The sequence below is a fragment of the Lutra lutra genome, chromosome 1 (assembly GCF_902655055.1).
Source record: "Lutra lutra chromosome 1, mLutLut1.2, whole genome shotgun sequence".
Lineage (NCBI taxonomy): Eukaryota > Metazoa > Chordata > Mammalia > Carnivora > Mustelidae > Lutra > Lutra lutra.
In genome coordinates, this window is record NC_062278.1 from 148207037 (window position 1) to 148233602 (window position 26566).

Here is a 26566-nt window from a genome sequence, read left to right on the forward strand (position 1 = left end):
AAATAAGATTTCACCATATTACTACTGACGGCCAAATACCCTGAAGATGAATTTCCTGCAGGCGAAATCATGTCCTATTAGTGACCTCAACTTGCATATTCTGAACTTCCAGAGCCCACTTGCTTTAAGTGCCAGAGAACCAAGTAACTCTTTGCATTCCTTAAAAATAATAACTTTTTCAAAGGCCAGCTTAGAATTCTATAGCTAGATCATGCTTAGTTAACTCTCTTAGCCACTGTAGCATTTGGTATTTTGTTCAAATGAAATCTCTCCAAAAGCAACTAGTTCATGTTCCTAAGGCAAGTTTTCTCATCCTCAACACTACATTTTGGACCAGATCATTCTTCGTATGGGAGCTGTCCTGTGCATTGTAGAATGTTTAGCAAACTCTCAGACCTCTATCCACTGGATACCAGTAACGACCCACCACACAGTTGTGACAACCAAAAGTATCTCCAGATCCACCAAATGTTCTCCAACAAACAAAATCGCTTCTAGTTTAGGACCACTGGATAGAGAGTATAAAAGAAACACTTATCATACACATAAATGTTATGTGAATTTTAGCAAAAAAAAATTGTAGGGTGTGTGTGTGTGTGTGACTTAAAAGGGTAAACTATTCCCAGGAAAATGATTTAAGAATTCATTCCCAGTTTTCTATAAAAGCATTTTCAAGGCATAATGCATATATTATGATATAAAAACATAAAGTCACATATTTAGAATTACCTTAGCTTTGTTATTATGGCTAAAATGTTTCAATTCTATCTTTCCTGTTCCCCAATAATGCCTATGCCTAAAGCATCCATTTGGATGGTCTCTCCTTTTTTTTTTTTTAATATCATGGCCATGTGGGAGTGTTTTTAAAAATGGCAGGGACTGATAAGAAGTGGAAAGATTGGGAAACTCATTCTACAGTTCTCTCTTATAGAGCCTGGCCTGATACATTTTCTTTAGATACAGTACCTCTAAGTCTGCGATGCAATAGCAATTTTTCTTTTCATGGTTTAAGGAGGGTTTCCTGTAAATTCCTCCAGTTTTTGTTTGAACTTGGGAAGAGCTTATTTCAGAATATGAGAATTAGAAGAGTCTTTTCTTCCCAGTATATTTTCCATTCTAAATAACTCTCTGACTTGAGTGGCAGTTTTGGAACTTGCTGGCAAAGAAGAAATATCATTCTTATGTGCTGTATAGGATTAGAGCAAATAAAAAAAAATTCAGGGGCGCCTGGGTGGCTCAGTGGGTTAAAGCCTCTGCCTTCGGCTCAGGTCATGATCTCAGGGTCCTGGGATCGAGCCCCACATCAGCTCTCTGCTCAGCAGGGAGTCTGCTCCCCCCCCCCCCCCCCCACTCTCTGCCTGCCTCTCTGCCTACTTATGATCTCTGTCTGGTGACTAAATAAATAAAAAATCTTTTTAAAAATTTTTTTAAATAAATAAATAAATAATTTTAAAGATGCAATAAATGTTCCCCCAAGGGCTCCCTTTGTAAGTATCAGTATAGTTGGCTGGTTTCCTTATGTTTCTTCTCCCTGTTTTCCCCATAACATTCCCTGTAAACTCTGCCTGTCAATCCAATCCTCATTGCCTTCACTTTTAATACTTCAGTTGCTACATTTTACAAAATAAACCAGCCATGCTCAAGTGAGAGTCATGATTCACTCCATTTGTGGGAGAGGCTGAAACTGGATTTCTCTAACAGAAGTTAAACCAGAGCATGGTGAATAAGAAAGACTGTGGGATGATTATGGAATAGCCGTGGGTGGAATGGGGTCATTATGAGCTCCAAGTAAGTCTTCTTGTTCACTTCTTCATAAATAAGATCTGTCAAGGCTAAGATCTAAAGGGGATTTTTAAGTGCAAATCATGATTTTTGTAGAAAAGGACTCTTCCCTAGTTGCTAATACTTTCGCATGCTTAGAAAGCAAGTATTGATTAAGCTTCCACTGAACATTTACTAACATGTAATGTTGGCCACTCTGGGTTGTCACCCATCAGCTTTCTACTGGTTCAGGAACCCGTCTTCTATGCTCCCGTCATCTTGGCATTGACCATCCTATACTGAAATCACTACTTATTTCCTTAAGCTTCTTTGCATTCACTCATCCATTCGATCTATGGTTCTTAAGTATTTATTATGTCCTAGGCTCTATTTTAGCAATGAGGCCAGTGTGTCCTCAACTTTGTCAAAACTGGCATCTAGGTAGAAAAGGCAGTCAGTAGTATCTTGTATTAGTCAGCTCCACCACCACAACAAAATAGCATTTTTTTTTAAGATTTTATTTATTTATTTGTCAGAGAGAGAGAGGGAGAGAGAGCGAGCACAGGCAGACAGAATGGCAGGCAGAGGCAGAGGGAGAAGCAGGCTCCCTGACGAGCAAGGAGCCCGATGTGGGACTCAATTCCAGGACTCTGGGATCATGACCTGAGCTGAAGGCAGCCGCTTAACCAACTGAGCCACCCAGGCATCTCCAAAATAGCATTTTTTAGGTGGTTTTAAACAATAAAAATTATGTTTCTCACAGTTCTGGAGGCTCGAAGTTTAAGATCAAGGACTGGCTAACTCATTTCTGGTGAAGATCTCTTCCTGGCTGGTAGATGATTGCCTTCTCACTATGTCCTCACCCAGCCTTTCAGAGAGCAAGGTCTCTAGTGTCCCTTCTTATATGGACACTAATCCCATCAGATCAGGGCCCCACCCTGTTGACCTCATCAGTTTCTTCCAGAGAGGTTCCATCTCCAAATATAGACACATTGAAAGGACTTCAACATGTGCATTTTGGAGGAACATGAACATTCAGTCTATAACATACATAAAGAAATTTTTAAAAATCACTACTTTAGATGGTGATAAGAGTGATGGGGAAAAAAAATCACAGGAGAGGAATAGAGAACAAAGGTGGTGGAGATAGTGGTTGCTACTTTAGCTACAGACCTCTCTGAAGAAAGGAGATGGGAGACCAATGAGAAAGAGGTAGCCTTAGGGAGATTTGTGGAAATAAGCATTGCAGGTAGAGAGAATTATAAGTTTAGTGGCGCAAGACAGAAGTGAGAATGACAGAATCATGTGACGGAAGAAGGTCAGTGTGGCTGGAGTCTAGCTGGCTGATTTAGAGGGGTAGGAGAAAATCCTAGAGAGGTAGACAGTAGCCTGTTTGTGCTAACCAATACCAGAAATGCAAATTTTGTTTTCATTTCACTGAAGAGCCATTGGGAGATTTTCGGCTGATTAATGTACAGATAAGATACAATTTAAGTGGCTCAGCAGAGAGTCTATGTAATGTTTTAGATTCTTACCTATCTTTGGTACAAATAGTAAATGATCTATACATACATATATATATATATATATATACATATATATATATATATATATATACATATATATACATATATATATATATTTTAAGTGAAAGGATGGATGTTCGCTTACACAGTAATTGATTTTGTTTGGAAGTCAGGTTTATTAGGTAGAAATTACATAGAGCATATATTCATTCTTTATAGTGTACAAGTCTATGAGTTCTGACAAGTACACAGTCATAGAACCACCAGACAATCAAGACAGAAGAGTTACATCACTTCCCAAAATTCCTTCATGCGTCTTTAGTTGCTCCATCCCCCAAGCTCAGCCTTTGACTTCCACTGATTTGTATAGTTTCTTTCTTTATAGTTTTGCATTTTTCATGTTGTGATATAAGTGGAATTATAAAATATAGAGTCTTTTGAGCCTGACTTACTTCATTTAGTGTAATTCACTTAAGTTTCATCATGTTGAATGTATTGGTAGTTCTTTCCTTATGGCGTAGTAGTGTTCTACTGAACGGAGGTACCACAGTTTGTTTATCAATTTAGTTGAAGGATGCTTGGCTTGTTTCCCCATTTTGGCAAGTCCAATCAATAAGGCTGCTATAAACATTTGCTTTAAGGTTTTGTGTAAACATAAGGTTTCTTCATTTATCTTGAGTTCATATCTACGAACTAGGATTGTTGAGTTGTACAGTATGTGTGTGTTTAACTTCATAAGGAACTGGCAACCTGTTTTCCAAAATGACTATACTGTTCTGAATTCCCACCAGCAACAAATGAGAAGCCCACTTTTTCTGAATCCTTGGCAACACTAGGACTGTCTCTTTTTCTTTCTTTCTTTCGTTCTTTCTTTCTTTTTCTTTCTTTCTTTCTTTTTCTTTCTTTTGTCATTGTAATATGTATGCAGTCAGTATCATTTTTTTTTAATTGCACAACTATAAACTTAGAGGTCTGATGGGTATGGATAGTAAGGATGTAATGTGTAACAGAGCAACTTTTGCAGCTGCAGTTTTTTTTTTTTTTTAACCAAAAGAGTGTGACCTTATAATCCTTGTTGAGAGCTAGATGAAGTAAATTTAAGACTATAGTCTCCCAATCCTTGCTTGAAGGCTTTTATAGACTCTAAGGTTAAAGAATTTCCTCATTAAATCCTGGAAACCTTGAAATCTAGAACTCCTACATTCAGGGGGAGTCTTGTAGAATGCTTCTTTAGAAGGGTAATCCATGAGAGTCTCTATTCAAAATATCAGTGACCTCTGAGGGATGAAGTTTTTGGCCCCGAAATTCCAACCTCAGTGATGCTATTAAAAAAAAAAATCAAAAGTAGCAGTTGATTTTTGCTAAGAGTACAGCAAAGTGAAATAATGATTTTGTTGCCACTGAAACCCATTTTCCTAATCTATCCTCACATCAGTGAAGTAATCCATCAAAAGCATCTTGTTTTTTTTTTTTTTTCCATTCTGTGGCTGGCCACTCTGGCCTTTCACTTACCAGTGAGACAGGAAGGAAGAAACATGATTTGAAAATCTGCTGACGAATTTGAGCGTTAGGTAGTGTGTAAACTCTATTAGGTAAAGTGTGAGCAGAGATGGCTGTGTCACTGATTTAAGTACCGAGAAGCTGCCCTTTGAAAGATCTGTAGAAAGACCTGACTTGTGAAACTCTGATCTTGCCCACTATCATTTTATAATTGTTCGATGAAGGGCCTTGAAAGACTCAAAATCTCAGTGCTTTTCAGAGTCTACAGGAGTATATCACAGAGCTCCAAAATCTCCCTGATTGAATCTAGAAAACATTCCTATCCTCAGCTGGACACAAATCACAAATTGTCTACTTTCTTCTTTTTTCAGGGAGAAAATATTTAGCTTAGTTTCCACATGAGTCCACGGACTTCTTCTTAGATCAAATTATATAGAACTCTCTAGGAGCTGACCCTATTCTCTTGAATGACGAGACAAATGCGATTTGTGTACACATAACATCGGCCACCTTTATAAAGCTTGTTGCTATCATTTTGCCTTTCCCTCAAAGAGCTTTAACATTGCATTAAAAAAGAAAGAAAGAAAGAAAGAAAGAAAGAAAGAAAGAAAGAAAGAAAGAGAGAGAAAGAAAGAAAGAGAAAGAAAGAAAAAGAAAAACAACGACAAAAAATAATGCCCATGGCTTTTCTCCCCCTGTTGGTTAAACATACCATTACACTCATCCCGACATAAGAGATTTTGTGCAGGCAATTTTATAAGATGACTCAAAGTTGTCATTTTGTTCAGAACGATTTATTCCTCTTAGTGGCATCAAATGCTATAAATCTCCTGGACGCTCCTGTTCACAGTTGGTGGAAAAACACGAGGGTGGAACTCTGTCTTTCCCAGAGGTGCTTGGTAGCATTTGATTCGAAGCGAGGCATGCAGCAGCTTCATGAATCTTCTTTTTTTGTTTTCTGTTTGCAGATTTTATTCTTCACCGTACAGTATTGCAACCAACCGCATGATTCCACAGACATCTATCACGCCATTCATTGCTGCTTCCCCTGTCTCCACATACCAGGTATGTCCGATTTACCTGCACCCGAGGAGAGGTCTTTCTGGCCAATAATAGATGATATCAAGGCAAAAGGGACACAGTAGAACTTTTTTTTTTTAATTGTCCTCAAACACATTAATCACATCTTAATTAAATAATTCTCAAGTTCTAGCCCACACTTTGAAGGGCTCGTTTGCATCTATTTCATGGAATAAGAAAGTCCACCATGCTCTTCATTCTTCCTGCTGAGTTTTTATGATTATGCTCCTTTCCAGCCAACATTAGTGCAGCCTCCTTGCCACTGAGAATTTACTTTGTTGGTTGTCGGTGATTTGGATTGTCACGTTCCCTACTGTGTCTTCTCTACAAGCACACATCTGGCATTCCCCTCACTCACTCCAAGATATTTTATCGTTGTCATCTCATTTTGTCACAGTTGTCCTGTGTGTCCATGCAAAGCTACATGGACAGATGTTAAATCATTTTCCCCAAGAATTAGGGAGGACTCTCAAAGTGGTAAAACATTATTCCTACTTTCTGCTCTTACATCATTCTCAGCCCCGAAGAGGTCAGAAAAGACCTCACGGGTTCCACATGTTGAAAAACAAAACAAAACAAAACAAAAAAGCCAATATTCAGTGTGTGTCCTAAAGCAGATGTCGTAGCCAGTTAATTCTAAGTACACAGGTGGATTTAACGTAGTCATAACTTCTCCCGAAAAAAATACTCCTCGTCTTATTCCTTTGAGTTATCGAATGTGCTATTACTCCCTGCTTCTCTTTATCTCATATTGTTCTTCAGACAATTCTTCTAATTCTAATTAGACAGTGTAGATGCTATATATAGAGGGTTCCTCATGTCACTTTTCAAAACTTTGGAGAGAGAGAGAGTGAGAGAGTGTACGTGCGTGCTTGCATGTGTTTCTCTGTATTTTGCAGATGGTGGGGGTGGATGTTTTACGATGGGTAAAACTGTAATATTGCTGACTGCTACTAATTCAGTGAAGTTTCACCTTATTCAACCATTGCATACTTCATTTCAGGATGTCCCAACTGTCAGAGCATCAAACTTGAGACTATATACATTTTTTCCTAACTGATCCCCCCTGAAGCAGATCATTTTCATTCTTTTTCTGCACTTAGATTCTTGATACATGTTGGTGGATAAATGGAATAGACTTTCATGGGAATTGCATTTGAGGGTCTCAGAGTGGATGATTTCTTAATTGCCTTTTCTTGGGACCCATGGGCTATGTGCAGGTGCTGTTCCGTTTTTGTTCTCCCCGCAGGCCTGCCTGGTTGTAATGTGTGTTTTTGTGTTTTTTTTTGTGTGTGTGTGTGTTTTTTTTTACCCATTAAAAAAAAAAAAAAAAAAAAACTTGGCCTGTGTTTCGGCCAAGACCACCCAATGAGCCCCAGTGTAGAGAACTTTGGTGACATGAATAACATATCCACAGAAAAGTGATTTCACTTGGGAGGGCTCATAAGTGGAACTTAATTCTAGCTCCTTTTTCTCCAAAAAAGAATCAAAGCAATTTCCTCTGTTGTTGATTCTCACCTTTCACCACTTTCTTTTTTCTTTTTCCTTTTTTTTTTTTAACCTAAAGTGCATTGGCGATTTTGTTAGTGTGAGCATATTGAAAATAAAGTGATCAGGGTTCTCTATGTGACAATCAGCCCTTACAAGCTGACTTTCTCATTTGGCTGACAAGGCACATTTCTGAACATTTGGTTGGCTCAAATTCTCATTTTTATTGGTCATACCAATTACCATGAAAGAAAAAAAATCACAAGCTTGCTTAACTTGGGTTTAACCCAAATCATTCCCCCTGAATTTCCGACTGATCTCTTTAATTCTTCCCCAACTTTTACCACTTGGACTTATTTCCAAGATGGGATCACTTGAGAATTTGAAATTAGAACGAATGACAGAAAAAGAGGAAGTCTCAGCTGTCAACTCTTCATGACTTACGTCTATCCCTGGGAGTTGACCACTAAGTAGGAGGTCCCTGAGGCTTCCTAAGACTCTAGCCTCTGACACCAAGCTCAGATTATGCTCCAAGGCCCACCCAGGTCCATGCGGGCACTGCAGCCAGCACTGGTGATATAGGAATTTGCTTTACATTTTACCGTGTTTTGGGACCAAATTAATCAGGTCTGAGAACTTCCTTTCTATCCTTAGTTCTGAGCACTAATTAGCTGTACAGTCAGATGGACTCCACTTTCTTATGACCTAGTGTGACTCCACTGAACGCAAGAACCAAGTTCTCTCTGTGATTGCTTTGTGCTAATAAATGCTGTTTGATGCATAGGTCCAGAGTACTTCATGGATGCCTCATCCGCCATACGTTATGCAACCAACAGTAAGTGTTCTCAGTCACCTGAGGCTAAATATTTCTATTATCCAAGTGCAAGCTTTTGTAATGCATAGAAGCTTTGGGGTAAAGCTTTTGTTATATTCCATACCTCTTTCAGGCAGCCATATTTTCCAGATGAAAAGCTGTTCCTGAAATTCTACAAAAGCATGTACAATAGATAGATGGCAGAATTAGAGAGAGAGAGATGAGAAATGAGACAGAGAACAAACCTTGGAGGAAGTAGCAGTCAACCTCCTAAGCTGATGTCTACCATTTGTTATGAATGGGAAATTTCTACTTCTGCAGGAATTCTGAACTCTGGACAATTAAATCCATTTATAGGGGGAAAGTCTTCCTGTTTTACTTCTCCTGTTATGCTCTGTTCTCTTTGGATGCAGTTTGATGTGCTCTGGGTGCAATTTTCAGTATTATGGCCAAGCATTGACTCAAAGCAATATATTTGAAACATGAAGATAGTTGCATACTAATAGATGAAGATATATATGTATATATAGCAAGGTTGCTAGATACTTTTTTTAGGTTAACTAATTAGACCATTCTCTTCTTCTTAAGTGGAAAAATCTCTTCTAAAAATATTCAAACTCTATTTTCTACTTGCTATATTTCCCATTTTGTGGCATGATATTATATAAATCCCAAGAGAAAATATTACATATTTCATTAGAATATAGACTGAAGGCTAATTATTCCATTTATCTTTGTCTAAGTCTTCCAGGTTTTCTAGCTCTGTAGAAGATTAAGATAGAGTGATTTCAATACTATATATTTATGAAAATGGGTAGTAGGAGGTAGAGCACTAGACAGAAGGTCATGTGACAAGGTCTGTGGCATACTCTACGGACATGCTTTCATCTGTGCCTTTGTTTCCTTTTCTGTCACTATATTAATGGGACTATTGGAAGGATTGAGAGCATATGTGAAAATAGTTTTTAAAGTATGACATGCTATACATCATTATTGATATTTTCCTTCTTAATATGGAATGTATTAGTTGTACAAAGAAAAAGCAATACTACCTTTTAACCCATTTAAAAGCTTAATATCAATAAAGTAGCACACATTAAAGACCACGGAACTAAATTCAGAGCCATCCATTTCTTGGAGTCAAAGGTTCATAGCACCTCCTTTTCATATTTGAGCTTTGTCCATTTTTTAAAAAAAATAAGGAACATTCTGCATTGCTCTTAATGTGTTGAGTTTGTTTTTTAATTAAAAAATTAAATATATATTGCTTAGTACAGCAGAACTTTAGACCATATTTTTCAAATTCCTCTATTCTTATTTACACACCTTGGGGGCTTCCTGAGTCCATCTGGTCTAAGTTCTGTAAATCATACCAACATACAATGAATCCAGGTTACCCTTTCATATCCAAGTCACGAGATAAAATACAATATACACTTCCAGACTAAGAGACTAATATATAACACAGTCTGAGCCAACACAGGGAAAGGGAATTTCGGCCAAGTTCTAAAATGGAGACTTTCTAGAAGGAAGCAACTACTTTATAAAACAATAGTATCTTCATCTACAGAGCACGAATACTAACTTCGTCCTCAAACCTGAGATGATGGATCACCTCATTGTGGCCAAAGGGAATGTACATCTGTCAAAATCCAAATATTCTCCCAGATGTCAAAATATGTAAGATACTACCAGTATTTCTAGAACTGTGATCAGAAAGGAAGATGTTTGTGTGTGTCTTTAATTCAGCTGTCACTCAAGACGTTAGCAAAATTTTCTTCCTCTTGTTCTCCATCCCAGCATGGCTTCCGCCCCATTTTTGGGTATATTATTTCTCATACATGTTCTTCCAGCAATAGCTGTGTGTGTGTGTGTGTGTGTGTGTGTGTGTGTGTGTGTGTGTGTGAATTTATCACCTCAGATATTCCTTGCTATGGCTACTGCTCACTGATATCTTATCACTTCCTGTGACTAGACAGTGCATCATGTTTGAGTCTAGGTTACTGGGTTTAAAATATAATATTTGTGGCTGGGGCAGATTCCTGGAAAAAGGAGTGCCTGGGCCACCCACCACTTTGTTGTCTTTAACATGGAGGAATTGGCTAAACAGTGTCATGGAAACAGAGTTTGTGCTATCAATCTTTTCCCTGTAACAGTCTCACTAGTTGTCTATATTGCATAAATAACCAAAATGGGAGTTAAAGTAATCACTGTATGATTAATAAATACAAAATAAATAATAAATGATAAAATACAAAAATACTTAAGCAATGTAAAGCAGATAAAACAACTACCTGGGTCTGAGAAGAATGAATGAATAACATGATGATTAATAGCCTGAGTAGTTGGTTAGGCTCTTTGAGATAGGAAACCTTTCTCTATTATGGAACTCTGGGCAATTAAACTTTCTGAGTCACAGTTTCCTCCTCTGTAATGTAGGCTGACTAATGCCTAAATAATTATGCACTTTACTCATTAAAGGAAAGAAGGTATTAAAGCTCCTAAAATTGAGCCTGGCAAATAGCAAGCACTCAGCAAATTACTATTATTATTATTTAGTTATATGAGTACACTGAACATTATACTTCAGATTAGCCCAATTACAGAAAATGAGAGTTGGTATAGAAGAAAGTTGAGAATAGCAATAATCACCTGTTTCTACCACATTCATATTATTTATTTAACTTACTTTGTTAATGATTTTTTGGAGACATCCTTATAGCTATAAATAAGACAAATTGCTTAGATTGGTACATTTTCCATTTACTTACTAAACCATTCAATACCTAAGCCAGGAAAAAAAGGCCTATTGGGTACCTCCTTTATGTTAGTAACTAGAACCTACTTTACAAATAAATTCAAGGTGTCACTATCTACATATCTCAAAGACATTGCCCATAATTCTGATTTGCTTATACCTGTTCTCCTCTCTCATGTTTTCTTTGCCGCCATTTTGAGAAAATCTCATGTATAAGCTCCAAGTATAAATATGTTTCTCCCCCATCACTGTGAATTTACACTGACCCCTGCACTGGAGTCAGAAGCCCTTCAGGCTTGACCCAAAGGACTCCAAGGTATCAACTAGGCTAGTATCCAAAGAGACTTCCAGAAGGTGTTAAATTAGAACACTGCGCCTCTAGTTTTTACCAGGATAGATGAATGGTTAAAATGGGGGTGGGGGTAGGAGACAGGTAATGATTAGCAAGAAATGAAATGATACGAAGAAGGAAAAGGAAGTAAGCAAGGGACAAGAGAACAGACAGAATAAGCATAAAGTTAGCATGTACCATTTAAGTTTGTTTCTTTAGAGATTTAATTTTCTAAGTTGTGTTGTATTATACTTTCTTGTAGATTTAGGAAAAGTTTCCGAGAGCCCTTACTCTTTCTTTCTTTCTTTCTTTCTTTCTTTCTTTCTTTCTTTCCTTTCGAGAGGGAGAGAAGGAGGGGAGGGGCAGAGGGAGAGGGAGAAAGAGAGAGAATCATAAGCAGGCTACACACCCAGTGCTGAGCCCCATATGACACTCCATCTTACGACCCTGAGATCATGACCTGAACTGAAATCAAGAGTCCTACACTTAACTGACTGAGCCACCCAAGCACCCTCAGGGGCTTTTACTCTTAAGGGAGAGGGGATAAAACCTCCCTGACTGCATTATAACTATCATCCTGGTACCTGTGCAAGAAAACAGTTCTCAGTCAGTTAGTGGACTCTGGGACCTTATTGGGTCCCCTGGAAAGTTGTCAGACCCCACTTAGGACAGCAAGAACATTTCTGTTCACACTATGTCATTGTTCCCTGAACAGACACAGGGGAGAGAAAGCTCACGACTTTAGACTCACTTTGTGCTGTGAGAAGTAAAAATGCTGACTTTGTCAGTGCGATCAGTTACTCATTGCCACTTCTCAGTGCAGGCTTCTGTACTGTACTTTGAAATACCCCATCACACTGACAGAATTTTAATAGATGATGGATTGCACCAAATATCTACTCTGCATAACATCATGTTACATTGGAATATTATATGAAGGCACAATTGAAACTCCTGTGTTGCAAAACATCGGATATTTTGTTAAATCTGTGCTGACAAAGTGAAATGATGATAGTTCCCAAGAAGAAGCATCTTCCTATTCCCTTAAATTGTATTTAGGCTCATTTGAATCATAAATCTTTTGTTCCTCATATGGTTAGCATTATATTATCTCAAGGAGAAAGGTCAGCTTTCATTTTTACTTAATTACAAATTGGTTATCTAATTACAGTAGCCTAAGAAATGCAAGATGCCCTATTGAATCATTGGATGGTTTGTTGCCATGCATGGCTAAATTATGACTTTTATGATTAATAAACTTTAAGTTTATAGCTAAAGAGTAAATATAAACTCCTGGTCTACAACAAGGCTGTTCAGGAAAGCTCCAGAATATTTGATTTGGTCATTCCTTATCAGCAAACAGACAAAACCTAAGGCTCAGTTTTAGAGGTTGTATCCTACAAATTTATAGGTGTGTTTTTCTGTAAAAGCACATCACCTAATGTGGAAAGAATATTGAAATTATTTGAATTCTATTTAGAAAGCAAGGTTTTCAGATATAATCCTTTTACTCCAGTGCTTGAGCTGAACAAAAATCCCAAATCTCATAGTTTCATTAGCAAAGTAATAAAGTCAAAATGCTTTGGCTATCAAAGGAGTTAACTTGGTAAACATACATCTACAGGCCAAATCTTTGTTTTAACTACATATCAAAAACAAAAAGACAGTGACTCTAACCCACTTATGCTCTTTCTACTGGAAGAGAATTCAAACAAGTAAGAATAACCTTAGGAGGAGCATCTTCTTGAGAATATCACCTTCTTTTAGGGGTGCCTGGGTGAGTCAGTCAATAAGCATCTACCTCCAGGTCAGGTCATGATCCCATGGTCCTGGGATCGAGTCCTGCACCTGGTTCTCTGCTTAGCGGGGAATCTGCTTGTCCCTCTCCCACTCCCTCTGCTTGTGTTCCCTCTCTCGCTCTCTCTCTCTGTCAAATAAGTGAACAAAATTTTTTTTAAAAAATCACCTCCTTTTAAATATACTACTGGGATAAAGTGAATATGAACAAAACCATTTCCATAGGTAGTCTCGTAGACCTTAACTACTATTTAAAAAAATGCTGGTTTTTATTGTTTAATGAAAACATTAATGTAACTTCAGAATTCAGAAGTAAGTTTTTAATAACAACCTAAAAATAACCATTAAACAATGAAACTCAAGACTCATAATTCATCAGTACATAGAGCATAAAGGTCTTTTCACTCAGGACTCCTTCACTTGCCAATTCTACTCTCCAGAAATAATCTTAGTAAATAAATTTTTATGTCACCATCCAGTCCATTTTTTATGCATACAAAGTCTAGGTGTACTTGTATATAAATGTGTATGTATTTTTTTTTTTTGGTTATCAGTAAATGTGTATGTATTTTTAACATCTATCATTCTACAAGTATTGTATTGCAACTTGCTTTACTTTTTCCCAATAAAAGAATGTACTGGATGTCATTGCATGAGTCACATGTAGATCTATGTCCATTTTTTTTTATCACTTCATAATATACCATTATATAAATGCACCAAAAGGCATTTAACCAATTTTCTATCCACAGTTCTTTAAGTTGCTTCTAGTGCTTGCTCATAAACTCAAGACTGTAATATTGAACACTTGTGAGAAAATATCTGTAGGATAAATTGCTTGTAGAAAAAGTATGTGTGTTTTAAGATTTGATACACATTATCCTCAAATTACACTTCAAGTGAGAGTGTCTATTTCTCCATGGCCTCAATTAACACTGGGCATTCTCAAGTTTCAAATATTTTGTTAATGTGATAAATAGTGAATAGTACTTTGCTGATGTTTTACTAGTATTTCTCTGAGTCCTAGAGGAGTTGAGTTGCTTTTCATGTTTATTGACTAAATTTTTTTCCCCTGGGAGCTCCAAGCTCATGTGCTTTGCTCATTTCTCTTTTGGGGTATCAATCCCCTATTTTTAAAAGATGATACAATTAGCCAGCTAACATTGTCATAGACAATTTAGATATTTTCTGTTTACTTTTAATTTAATGTTTTGGTGTTCATCATGCAGAACTTCAGTATTTAGTATTATGTGTTTAGGATTTACCAATTTTCTGCTTTAGAGCAAGGATCACCAAACTTTTTCTGTAAAGATCCAAACATAAATATTGTCAGTTTTGTGAGCTGTATGATCTCTTTCACACCTAGGCATTGCTATGGTTGTAGAGTGAAAGCAGCCATAGACAATACGTAAATGAATTGGCATGGCTGAGTTTCAAGAAACTTTATTTCCAGAAATAGGTGAGGGCCACATTTGGTTTATAGGGTTGTGTTTTGCCAGCCCCTGCTTTAGAGCATCTGGATTCCCATGTAAAATACCTTATTAAATATAAGATTTAAAACCCCATAGGTTAAAAATAAATAGTAAAGCACCCTATGTCTTTGTTTCTTTAGTGATTTTTTGGTTACTTTTTTATTTAATACCTTTAAAAAAATTGAGATATAATTGACATAATAACAGTGTATCACCATATGTTTCTTATTGTGTTTATACTAAGTTTTATTTTCAAGTTTTGTGATTTTTGCAGTTTATTTTGCAATATGGTATGAGATTATCATCCAAATTTTTTCCCTAAATGGGTAACTAATTGTCATTAACAACTTCTGCCATGTAAATCATCTATATTTTCTCCACTGATATAAAACTTTATTCCAATTTTTATCATATAATAACTGCTTTATATCTTTGTTATATTTCTGGAATCAATTCTATTCTGTTGACCTATTTTCTGACCATTACTTTAGTACTTTAATTATCATTTTATAATACCTTGTATATTAGACAGGACTTAATCCCCAACATTATTTTTTTGTTGTTTCACAAGAATTTTTCTAGCTATTTTATATTTCCAAATTAACTTTAGTACCAGTTTGTCAAGTTAAAAAATATCCACTAAATTTTTGATTGAGATCACTTTGAATTTATATATTAACTAATGGGAAATATAAAAATATGACATATATACAATGAATTTTTCTATCTAAGGAAAAAAAAAATTCTTTCCATTTACTCAAGATTTTTTACTTTCTCCCCTAGCTATTTTGAGGTATAATTGACAAATAAAATTGTGAGATAATTAAAGTGAGTGTTGTGGTTTGATATATATATGCATTATGGAGGGATTCCCACTATCTAGGTAATTGACATACCCATTATCAAATGTATTTAACTTTCGTGTATGTATGTTAGAGAGAGAACATTTTAGTTCATTTTCTTAACAAATTTCAATAATATAATACAGTGTCATTAACTATAGTCATCATGATTTACTTAGATCCTCAGACTTCATTCATCCTTTAGCTGAATATTTGTACCCTTTTACCAACCTCTCTCTATTTTCCCCAACCCTCCCAAACCCTGGCAAACACTGCTTTTCTATTCTATGTTTCTGAGTTTGGGTTGATTGATTGATTGATTGATTGATGTATTTATTCATTGTAGATTTCACATATAAGTGATACCATGCAATATCTGTCTTTCTATGTCAGGCTTATTTCTCTTAGTATAATGCCCTCAAAGTCCATCCATGTTGTCATAAATAGCAGGATTCCCTTCCTTCTTATGGTTGAATAATATTCCATTATATGTATATGCAACATCTTTACCCTTTCATCCATAGACAGACACTTGGATTGTTTCCATATGTTGGCTGTTGTGATGTTGTGCAACACTGTAGTGAACATGGGAGTGCAGATATCTCTTTGGGATCCTGATTTCATTTTCTTGAATATATACTCATAAGTGAGATTCCTGGATCATCTGCAGTTCTAATTTTTATTTTTTGAGGAATCTTCATACTTTTTTCCATAGTGGTTGCATCAATTTACTTTTCCCATCAACGGGGCACAAGGGTTTCCTTTCTCTACATTCTCACTAACATTTATTATCTCATGTTTTTCATCATAGTCATTCTGAGAGGAATGAATTGATATTTCATTATGTTTTGATATGCATTTCCCTGATGATTAGAGAGGTCAAACACCTTTTCATGTGCCTCCTGGGCATTTGTCTTCTTCCATGGAAAAAATGTTCATTCGGTTGTTCTGCCCATTTTAAAAATCAGATTGTTTGGTTTTTCACTATTGAGTTGTATGTATGAGTTCTTTATGTATTTTGGATATTAATCCCTTATCAGATATAAAATTTGTAAGTAGTTTTCCCCATTCTATAAGTTGCCTTTTCACTTTGTTGATGGTTTCCTTTTTTGTGAAGAAGCTTTTTAGTTTGATGGAATCTTACTTGTTTATTTTTGCTTTTGTGCCTCTATTTTGGTGTCATATCCAAAAAGTCATTTCCAGGACCAAGGTCAGGTAGCTTACCCATGTTTTCTTCTAAGAGTTTTACAGTTTCAGGTCTTCTGTTCAAGTCTTAATCCAATTTGGGTTGATTTTTGTGTGTGGTATAAGATATAGATGCAGTGTTTTGCTTTTGGTTTTGGTTTTTTTGCATGTGACTATCCAGTTTTCACACCGTTGTTTATTGAAGATAATTAACCATATAGTGACGGGTTTATTCCTGGGTTCTCTATTCTGTTCTATTGGTCTATGTGTCTCTTTTTATGCCAATCCCATACTGTTTTAATAACTATAGCTTTATAATATAATTTGAAATAAGGAAGTGTACATTTACAGCTTTTTTCTTTTTTCTTTTGCTTTGGCTATTCAGGGTCCTTTGTGTTTCTGTACAAATTTTAGGATTTAGCTCTATTTCTGTAATAAATGCTGTTGGGATTTTGATAGGGAATGCATAGAATCTGTAGATTGCTTTCAGAAATATGGGCATTTTAACAATATTAATTCTTCCAATTAGTGATCATGGAATATCATGCCATTTATTTGTGTCTTCTTAAATTTATTTCATCCCTGGTTAAACTTATTCCTAGGTAAAATTATTATTTTTGATGAAATTGTAAGATGGAACTGTTTTCTTAATTTCTCTTTCTCATAGTTTTTTGTTAGTGTATAGAAATGCAACTGATCTTTGTATATTGATTTTGTATACTGCAACTTTACTGAATTTGTTTATTTGTCCTAACAGTTTTTGGTAGAGTCTTTAGAGTTATATATATATAATATCAAGCTATCAGCAAATAGTTTTACATCTTCCTTTCTAATTTGGATGCTTTTATTTCTTTTTCTTGCCAAATTGCTCTAGCTAGGACTTTCAGTACTATGTTGAATAAAAATGATGAGAGTGAGCATTCTTTTCTTATTCCTGATCTTAGAAGAAAAGCTTTCAGCTTTCACTGTTAAGTACCATGTTAGCTGTGGCTTTCTTATGCATGGTCTTTATTATGTTAAGGTACATTTACTCTATACCTCATTTGTTGAGAGCTTTTATCATGAGTGGATGTTAAGTTTTATCAAATACTTTTTCTGCATCTGTTGACGCAGATGAGATGATCATCTGATTTTGATCTTTATTTTGTTAATGTAATGTATCACATCAATTAATTTGCAAATGTTGAACCATCCTTGTGATTGCATCCCTGAAATACATTCCACTTGATCATGGTGTATGATCCTTTTAATATATTGTTGGATTTGGCTACTATATTAAGAATTTTGTAATCTGTGTTCATCAGGGATATGGTCTATATTTTCTTTTCTTATAATGTCCTTATCAGCACATATGTCCCTGCATCAGGGTAATGCTGGCATTGTAAAGTGTGTTTGGAAGTACTCCTTTGTCTTTTCTTTTTTGGAAGAGTTTGGGAAAGTTTGGTATTCTTTAAATGTGTTGTAGAATTCACCAGTGAATCATATGGTACTGGACTTTTGTTTGTTAGGAGGTTTTGATTACCGATTCAATCTCCTTACTAGTAGTTGGTCATTCAGATTTTCTATTTCTTCATGATTCAGTCTTTATAGGTTGGGTATTTTTAGGAATTTATAATTTTTTTTAGGTTGTCCAATGTTTTTGGTGTGAAATTGATCAGAGTAGTCTCTTATGATCCTCTGTATTTGTGTGGTATCAATTGTAATGTTTTCCTCTTTCATTTCTAATTTTATTTGAGTTCTCTCTCTCTTTTTTTTTTTCTTAAAATTTTATTTATTTATTTGACAGACAGAGATCACAAGTAGGCAGAGAGGCAGGCAGAGAGAGAGAGAGAGAGGAGGAAGCAGGCTCCCAGCTGAGCAGAGAGCCTGATGCGGGGCTTGATTCCAGGACCCTGAGATCATGACCTGAGCCAAAGGCATTATTATGTTAACCCACTGAGCCACCCAGGTGCCCCTCTTTCTTTTTCTTGTTAATTCTAGCTAAAGGTTTGTCTATTTTGCTTATCCTTTTGTAAAACCAGCTCTTAGTTTCACTGATCTTTTCTGTTGTCTTTTTAGTCTCTGTTTCATTTATTCCTGCTCTGATTTTCTTACTATTGTTTTCCTTTTACAAAATTTGGGCTTTGTTTGTTCTTTTTCTACGTCCTTGAGGTGCCAGGTTAGGTGGCTTATTTGAGCTCTTTTTTCTTAGTGTAAGCTTATCTCTCTGAACTTCCCTCTTGGAATTACTTTTGTTGCATCTCATAAATTTTGGCATGCTATATTTCCATTTTCATTGGCCTCAAGATTTTTTTTTAATTTCTCCTTCAATTTCTTCTTTGACTCATTTTTATTTAGTAACATATTGTTTATTTTTAGTTTTTTTAAAGATTATTTATTTATGTATTTATTTGTGAGAGAGAAAGAATGTGTGCGAGCAGGAGGAGCAGCAGCCAGAGGGAGAAGCAGGCTCCCTGCTGAGCAAGGAACCTGAGGCAGGACTCCATCCCAAGACCCTGGGATCATGACTTGAGCCCAAGGCAGACGCTTAACAGACTGAGCCACCTAGGCATCCCTAGTAACATACTGTTTAATCAAGAATTATTTTATGTCTTTTAAGTGCCTTAAGAGAGTAGTAAATTTTCCTTCATATAATGTCCTTTACATTTCTCAAATGTTTTATTTGGCATTTTAATATTTTTCTTACTATATTTAGGAAAAATTTAAATGGTATTTTCTTATTGGTCATATTAGTGTATAGAAAAATAATCTATTTTTGCATACTAATATTATTAATTTAAATTTAAAACATGTTTTAGTTGTTCAAAAGCATTGTTGAAATTTAGAACATATGAATGAATAAAATATTCTATTGTATAACACCAATTTTCTCTTACCCAGAGATTATTCGTTAATATTTAATAATATATCTTTCAAGACCTCTGTCTGTATCAATATCTGTATCTCCTTACTCGTCTAATCTATACATGCACACTCACGCACACACACACACATTTAGGTATGTGTCGTCATTCACATAATACATGCTATTCTTAAAGTACAATTTTCAGCTACTAATCTCCACTTTCCCATGTCAGTGAATTTTTTTATCTTCCCTAATTAAATTGTCTCAACAGTCCAAAAAATGCCTTTTGTAAGGCATTTACAAATAAGGAAACAATTAGTGATTTCACATTATATCTGGTTATTGTGTCCTTTAAATCTCTCTTAATCTATCAGGTATTTTGTTTTGTTTCTTTTTCTCTTGTGCTTCTGGTTAGCTGCTTTGCAGAGTGTCCCAACTTTAAGAAACATCTGGTTGAGTCTTCATGGTGCTGTTTATCCAATTCATCTGCCCCATGTATGAAATGATTTTATAGCTAACTATTTTTCTGAATTTTTCTATTATTTCCAGTAGACAGTTTCATTGATTCTCAGGTTTCCCAGGCTATCAAGATAATTTTATTTTCTACCTCATTTCAGTTTTTTTTATATCTCACAATCCTTTTTCTCACCCAGTTGTATTGCAGCATTTTCTTTGATTGATTCTTTCTCTTAATGAGAATGCCACTATGAAGTGGTTTTTTTTAATGTAAATATTGAATTTAATCAGTTTTTTTGAGAAAATATTGAGTTTTTAAAATTATTTAATCAATTTCACTTTGTTAATGTATTTGTAATTAATTACATTTAACTAATTTTAGTAAATATTTCTTAAGGTGGAACCATTCTACAACAAAGTCCTTTTGGTCGTGATGAAGCTGTCTTAGAACCATACTTCTCAATTATATTTATTAATACTTCATTTATTATTTTGGCATCAGTCTTTACTAATGAAATTATTAAGTATTATTATCTTTTAGGTGTACTATTTTTGTTACATTTGAAAATCAGAATTATACAGGCTTTATAATAATAATTTGAAAGGATTCCATTTCTCTTAATTCTAGAACAATTTTAAATATCATTATATATAGCTACTTTTAAAGATTTAAAAGAAGTCAAATGTGACACTATCTTGAATTTTGGGAAAAGACTCATTTATTCTACCAAACCAATTAAAAAATAATTTATTGCTCTTATCAGACATGTTCTCAGGAGACTAAAACTATAATGCATTTAGGGCTAATGAACATGAATAATCATGAAGTGCCCTATCAGATTGTTACACAGTTGACAGTTTAGTTGCTAAATGATCAAAACAATTGTATTTTGAATTGACATGGTCTTAATCAAATTGACATTGTTAGCTATTCCATGGCCAGTTGTAGATCTTTTAGGACATATATATCTTAAATTAAATATTGTAAAAATTAAAAATAATCAATCACCAATATTGTCATAAGAAATTTTCAGACATTAGCATGTTGCAGATCAATAACTTGAGATTTTTAAGAATATATGAAGTTTTTGTATGACCCTCGTTGTGGTGAAATTTGAGGAGTACTTTCCTGAATGTCCACTTGATTAAGTTTTTCTTTTACTGGGCCCTACCTGTACCATTCATTAGCTCTGTGTTTTAGGAAACTGAGAGCCTTGAATTCAATGAGGAAAAAAATCAACAAATAGTAACAAATATTCTTAAGCATCAAACACATACAGAATATTCTTTTAGGTATTTTTGGAAATCATGGAGGAGAAGAAGAAATAATCCATCCTAAGGCATATAATCTAATTGTGGATCTAAGTTCTATATATGTAGCGTGATATAATTAAAAATCTGTGAGTCATAGGGTAGCTCTATTTTTAACTTCTCGAGGAACCTCCATGATGTTTTCCAGAGTGGCTGTAACAGCTTGCATTCCCGCCAACAGTGTAAGAGGGTTCTGGGTGTTATATGCAACTGATGAATCATTGAACCTTATATCAAAACTAATGATGTACTCTATGTAGGCTAATTGAATTTAAATTTTAAAAAAATCTGCAGCAGGAAAGGTATTAAGGTTAGCAGTTATAGAAAACTGAAAATGACAGTTAAGGACAGGGAGTAACTAAGACATAAACATAAATTTAAAGCATGGATGGTGTTTATGGGATTGAAGGAAAAGAAAGAGGGCATTTCAGGTGAAAATAACACACAAAAATATTGGGGGGTGAGTTTCAAGTTATTCTAAAGGGCCAAGAGGCAGATGGCCTGCATTAATTGAAGTGTTTATATTAAGGAATAAGGTAAAGATTTGATTGGAAAGGTAAATTGTGGTCTATTGAAGAACAAATTTTTATTAGTCAGTCTGCACATTTTACTACACATTTTTATTAGCTTTATGGCCCCTGTGCTATTGTCTAGAGTTTAGGTTTACTTAGGAAAAAGGCTAAATTATGTCACTGAGGTATGTTAAACAGTCATAGTTTCCAGTGAAGTAATGGATGAATCAATCACGAATGGAAATAAACTTAATTTTTTTGTGCATTCTAAAGCTGTCATTATACAAAGCCTCTGTATATAAAGTCCTTTTCTATCCACAGAAATAATTTTGAAGGTAATGGTTATCTTTCAAGTAGAGTTTCTGGAAACTTCTTGGAGAGAACATTGCCTGATAGCCAAATATCCCTGCCTCCCATGCACAACAATGGCTCGAATAAATGATGAATCCAGAAACATTTGAAATCCAAATGTGTGCTTATGACCTGTCTTTTGGCATATGGTATTCTATTATTTTGCTATGGGCCTTTAAAAGGAAATAATAGTTTGTGGAATAATGTATTACTTTTTTAGAACTGCAGGCATAGCATTCTGAACGTGAGACTGACACAGCTGCTAAGAGAAAAAGTTTCAATCGGGCATGACCCCAATGTGTCCTTAGACAGTACTTAGAATTTCTTCATCACTGCATCATCAGAAAACCAGAATTTGCCAGTTCCCTTGTAAGAATACTAACAACATTATGTCCTTAATAGCTATTAAGCGTATTAAATATAATTAAACGGAACCACAACGTTAAGTATCTAATCTGGTGATGGCTTATTTTCTATGGATTATTTCTAGAGAAAGTAAGCACACAGCTAAAATAAAATCCATGTCAGACTAGATAACAGCAAGTTACCAGGGCAACACAATCATATAGAGATAGAGTAAATCATTTATTTTATAAATGTTGCCAGGGCAACAGAAACTACTTATAAAATCACTGAAGGACTGAGAATAAGGGCACAGTCTATGGGACTATTTGTTCTTTCATAATACATTGGAATAAAATGTCCATTCATACCCCAAATCTTAGCAGTTACATAAAATAGGTTGATATTCATTAAAAAAAATGGCCATGAATGGATTCAAATACTGAAAAATTTTACATACCAAAAGATATTATTCATTATTTCTTCCTTCTCAGACTTTTTTGGGACACTATTTTACTTTAAATGTTAACCTTAGCTAGAACCTAAGAAGCTAGTTATTTCTACCTCAGCTATATTTATAATTTAGGATCATTATTAACAGTGTTGATGAGCTTAGATTTTGTTAGGCAACAAATGAGAATGTGCCAGAGTTGGGGGTATATATATATGTATATGATCTAATCAGGTGTACTTTGGGAAAAATTACTTTAGCTTTGGTGACAAATGTCAAAGAGTATACAATTTATAGTAATATTTTTAAAAATACTAAAACAAATACCAGTAAAGTACCTCAAACTTTTTTTTTCTTCTGCTGAAGAGGAATATTTACCAAAAGTAGGGCTTAAATTTACATTTTACATCCATGTCTTTTAGTTTTGTTGATTGTTTCCTTCACTATGAGGAAGCTTTTTAGGGGCACCTGGGTGGCTCAGTGGGTTAAGCCTCTGCCTTCGGTTCAGGTCATGATCTTGGGATGGTGGGATTGAGGCCTGCATCAGGCTCTCTGCTCAGTGGGGAGCCTGCTTCCCCCTCTCTCTCTGCCTGCCTCTCTGCCTACTTGTGATCTCTCTCTCTCTCTGTCAAATAAATAAATAAAATCTTTAAAAAAAAAAGAAGCTTTTTATTTTGATGAAGACCCAGTAGCTTATTTTGTTTTTGTTTCCCTTGCCTCAGGAGACATAACGAGAAAGAAGTTGTTATGGCTGATGTGAAAGAGGTTATTTTCTGTGTTCTTTTCTTGGATTTTTATGGTTTCAGATCTCACATTTAGGTCTTTCATCCATTTTGAATTTATTTTTGTGTTTGGTGTAAGAAAGCAGTCTGGTTCCATTCTCTGCACGTTGATGTCTGGTTTTCCCAACACCATTTGTTGAAGAGACTGTCTTTTTCCCCTGGATATTCTTTACTGCTTTGCCAAATATTAATTGACCATATAGTTGTGGTTTTATTTCTGGGTTTTTTAACATCACTTGGGTGTCATAAAATAATCATTACAATCACTACACTGGGTTGACTTAAGTCTAGTTCTCTGAGCACCACAGCTGGAAGTGGGATCTCCACCCTCTGAGAGCCCTAAGAATGCTTAGTGTCTCATCACTTGAGTGTAGCAAATGCTTCACTGTTAATCTATTCAAATAAATAAAGTAAGAGAGCTGACACTTTAAGAAAAAGTACCAGAACTCTTTTACATGTCTACGTGATACTTTTTTTTTTTTTTAACTGCTAATGGAATCACTTTGGAAGACATTTTCCAGTGATACCATCTTAGAATAGGAAATTTTAAAATTTCCTCCTTGGGAATAACTTTAAGAGATAATTTATTAGTCATACCAAGAAACCCACAAATTAATCAGGCTATATTCACATGAGCAGGTAAATAGATGGATGCGTAGATTGGTGGATAGATGGAGAGATGATCAATACATGATAGATAGATAGATAGATTACAGATAGATAGATCGATAATAAATATCTTATCCTGGGGCATATGACTGATTTTTCCTTCCAAGCTAGAGTATAATTTTATTGAGACTATATTACATATAATTCACAATATATCTCCCTTCTTACTTTGTCCCTTACACAGAATACGAACTAATAATTATTTGTTGATTGGCTATTCTTCATAGGCTCTTTCTGAATTGGGAAACCTGGAGATACTGCTAGCAGGCAGGTGCTGTTAGACAAAGATGCTGAGAAAAGTTTCTAAGGGAGGCAAAAGTGTGCATCTTCTTTGAACACAATCCCAACATTTAATAGCAAGTGATATTGATATCAAGTTTGGCTTTGTATATTTGATCCTTGAATCTTGTCATTGACAATAAGGTTGTTAAAAACAACTCAAGAAAATTTCTTTTGCGTTCATACTATAGAATTCAAATTACTTTTTAGTTGCAGATTTGCCTATATAAGCTGAAGCAACTGATTTTTACCAAGAACATATGTTTCCTCATCTCTGCTCTCACCCACTTTTTGGGAAGTTGGAAAAGGGTTGTCAAGTCCTTGAGCATCCTTTATGAAGCTCCAGAATGCAGTGATTGTAATATGTTTATGCTGCTATTGTCCACGGTTGATCAATGCAGGCAAAAGTAGTGAACATTATTCTTGCCTTTCTCTTCTCTATCCTCTCTTCATTGTTAAAAATATGAAAAACTCGGGTCTACTTGTTAGGACAAGCAGTAACCCTTGTTTTACAATGATGTAAGAAAACACTTTTCATGGATTGAACAAAAGAACAGATTTAGAAACTTAAACAGTTTGAGATCTGAACAAGTTCAGTTCTTCTATTTCCTGTGTGACCTAATTTTCTACCAGCAATTCTCTTTTTTTTTAATTCAAATATTCATTTGAATAAAAAAGAGAGATATACCCCCCTCAGGCCCTAGGAGAATGCCTAATAAGGATTTGTACCTTGCCCACATTTAGAAAGAAGCTGAGATTCTTTGCGACTAAAGACATACTCAAAACAAACAAACAAACAAACAAACAGTTAAATTAAGGAAGAAGGGACAAATGTCACAGAGCAGGAAATAAATTCATTAAAAGTTGTCTGTGGGTAGTCTATTACAATGGAATATGGAAATTTTGACTTGAGTTTTCAGAAGTCAAGGCCAAAATGGTTAAAAAGAAATAAAAATGTTTTATTTTTCATTCTCTGATAGAAGGAAGCATCAGATGGTCAGGAGAGGATGCTTTCTTTTCTTTTCTTCTTTTTTTCTTTTTCTTTTTCTTTTTTTTTTTTTTTTTTTGCTGTTATATCCAAAGGGGAGAAAATTTCCATTCCTAATGTCTTATATAGCAGTTATACATATAGAGAGATTTTTTTTTCCCCTTGTGGTCATTTCTTAACCCTCAGTAAAAAACAAATTTTAACTTTCAATTTTGTGATGAAATGTCTAGAGTGACTAAGTTAATATTCTTCTGAAACACAAGTGTCTCATAACCTAGCTTGATATAACAATGCCACTTAGTAAATCCAGGGATTATCAGTAAGCTTTTTTTTTTTTTTTTTTTAATGTTATGTTGCACCATACAGTACATCTTTAGTTTCTGATACCTGTTTGGACTTTTAAATTCCTAGTCCTAGCCACGGTTTTATGAAAATTATCCATCTGACCTACAGTATCATCCAGCTAAGGGTTATTAACTCTTTATTGAAGGGGCGCTGCAACATAGCCTACAGTTTGTGCCAGAAGACTCAAGAATGTCTTTCAGAAGAGCCTAAACATGTATGCAATTGTGAGCCTTGTCATTCTGTGCCTTTGTGGAGTGTTTGAGGGACAAATTTCACCTAAAATATTGGTGATAGGTGTGAGACTGGCCATCATCACTCAGTAGCTCATTAAGTACTCATGATTGTTGGCAGTGCTGGGGCCTCATCTGTTGCCAAGATGAGTCAGGTGTAAAATGCACTCATTGGTAGCAAAGTGAACCAATAAAATAGGATCCTTTGGTATGGACTATGAGAATTTTAAATAATATCTAAATGAATTGGTGATTTGGTTTCAGATAAAACAAATATCAAGCCATTGTATCTTAAAGTATTTACTCAACACATTCAGCGGGCAGAACCATACGATCAGTAGAGAAGTTTTATCTTCCTGCTGAATTTCGCAGCAAGGACATGTAAGGGTCTCAGCTGACATCAAACTGTTTATACTATTTTTTTTTAATTCACATGGTATTTGTCCCTTTT

The 26566-nt window shown here is 35.1% G+C and overlaps 1 protein-coding gene across 9 annotated transcripts in view; it reads left to right on the forward strand.

Annotated features, from left to right (window-relative positions):
- RBMS3 (RNA binding motif single stranded interacting protein 3) overlaps positions 1–26566 on the forward strand; it is a 1359637-nt gene that overhangs the window by 1248477 nt on the left and 84594 nt on the right. For 6 of the 9 annotated variants that reach the window (XM_047738838.1, XM_047738849.1, XM_047738857.1 and 3 more), the window contains 2 exons: positions 5756–5852; positions 8140–8190. In XM_047738838.1, coding sequence (XP_047594794.1) covers positions 5756–5852; positions 8140–8190 — 148 coding nt within the window. The remainder of the gene's footprint in view (positions 1–5755; positions 5853–8139; positions 8191–26566) is intronic. The other 3 variants (XM_047738869.1, XM_047738886.1, XM_047738893.1) reach the window with 1 other exon arrangement.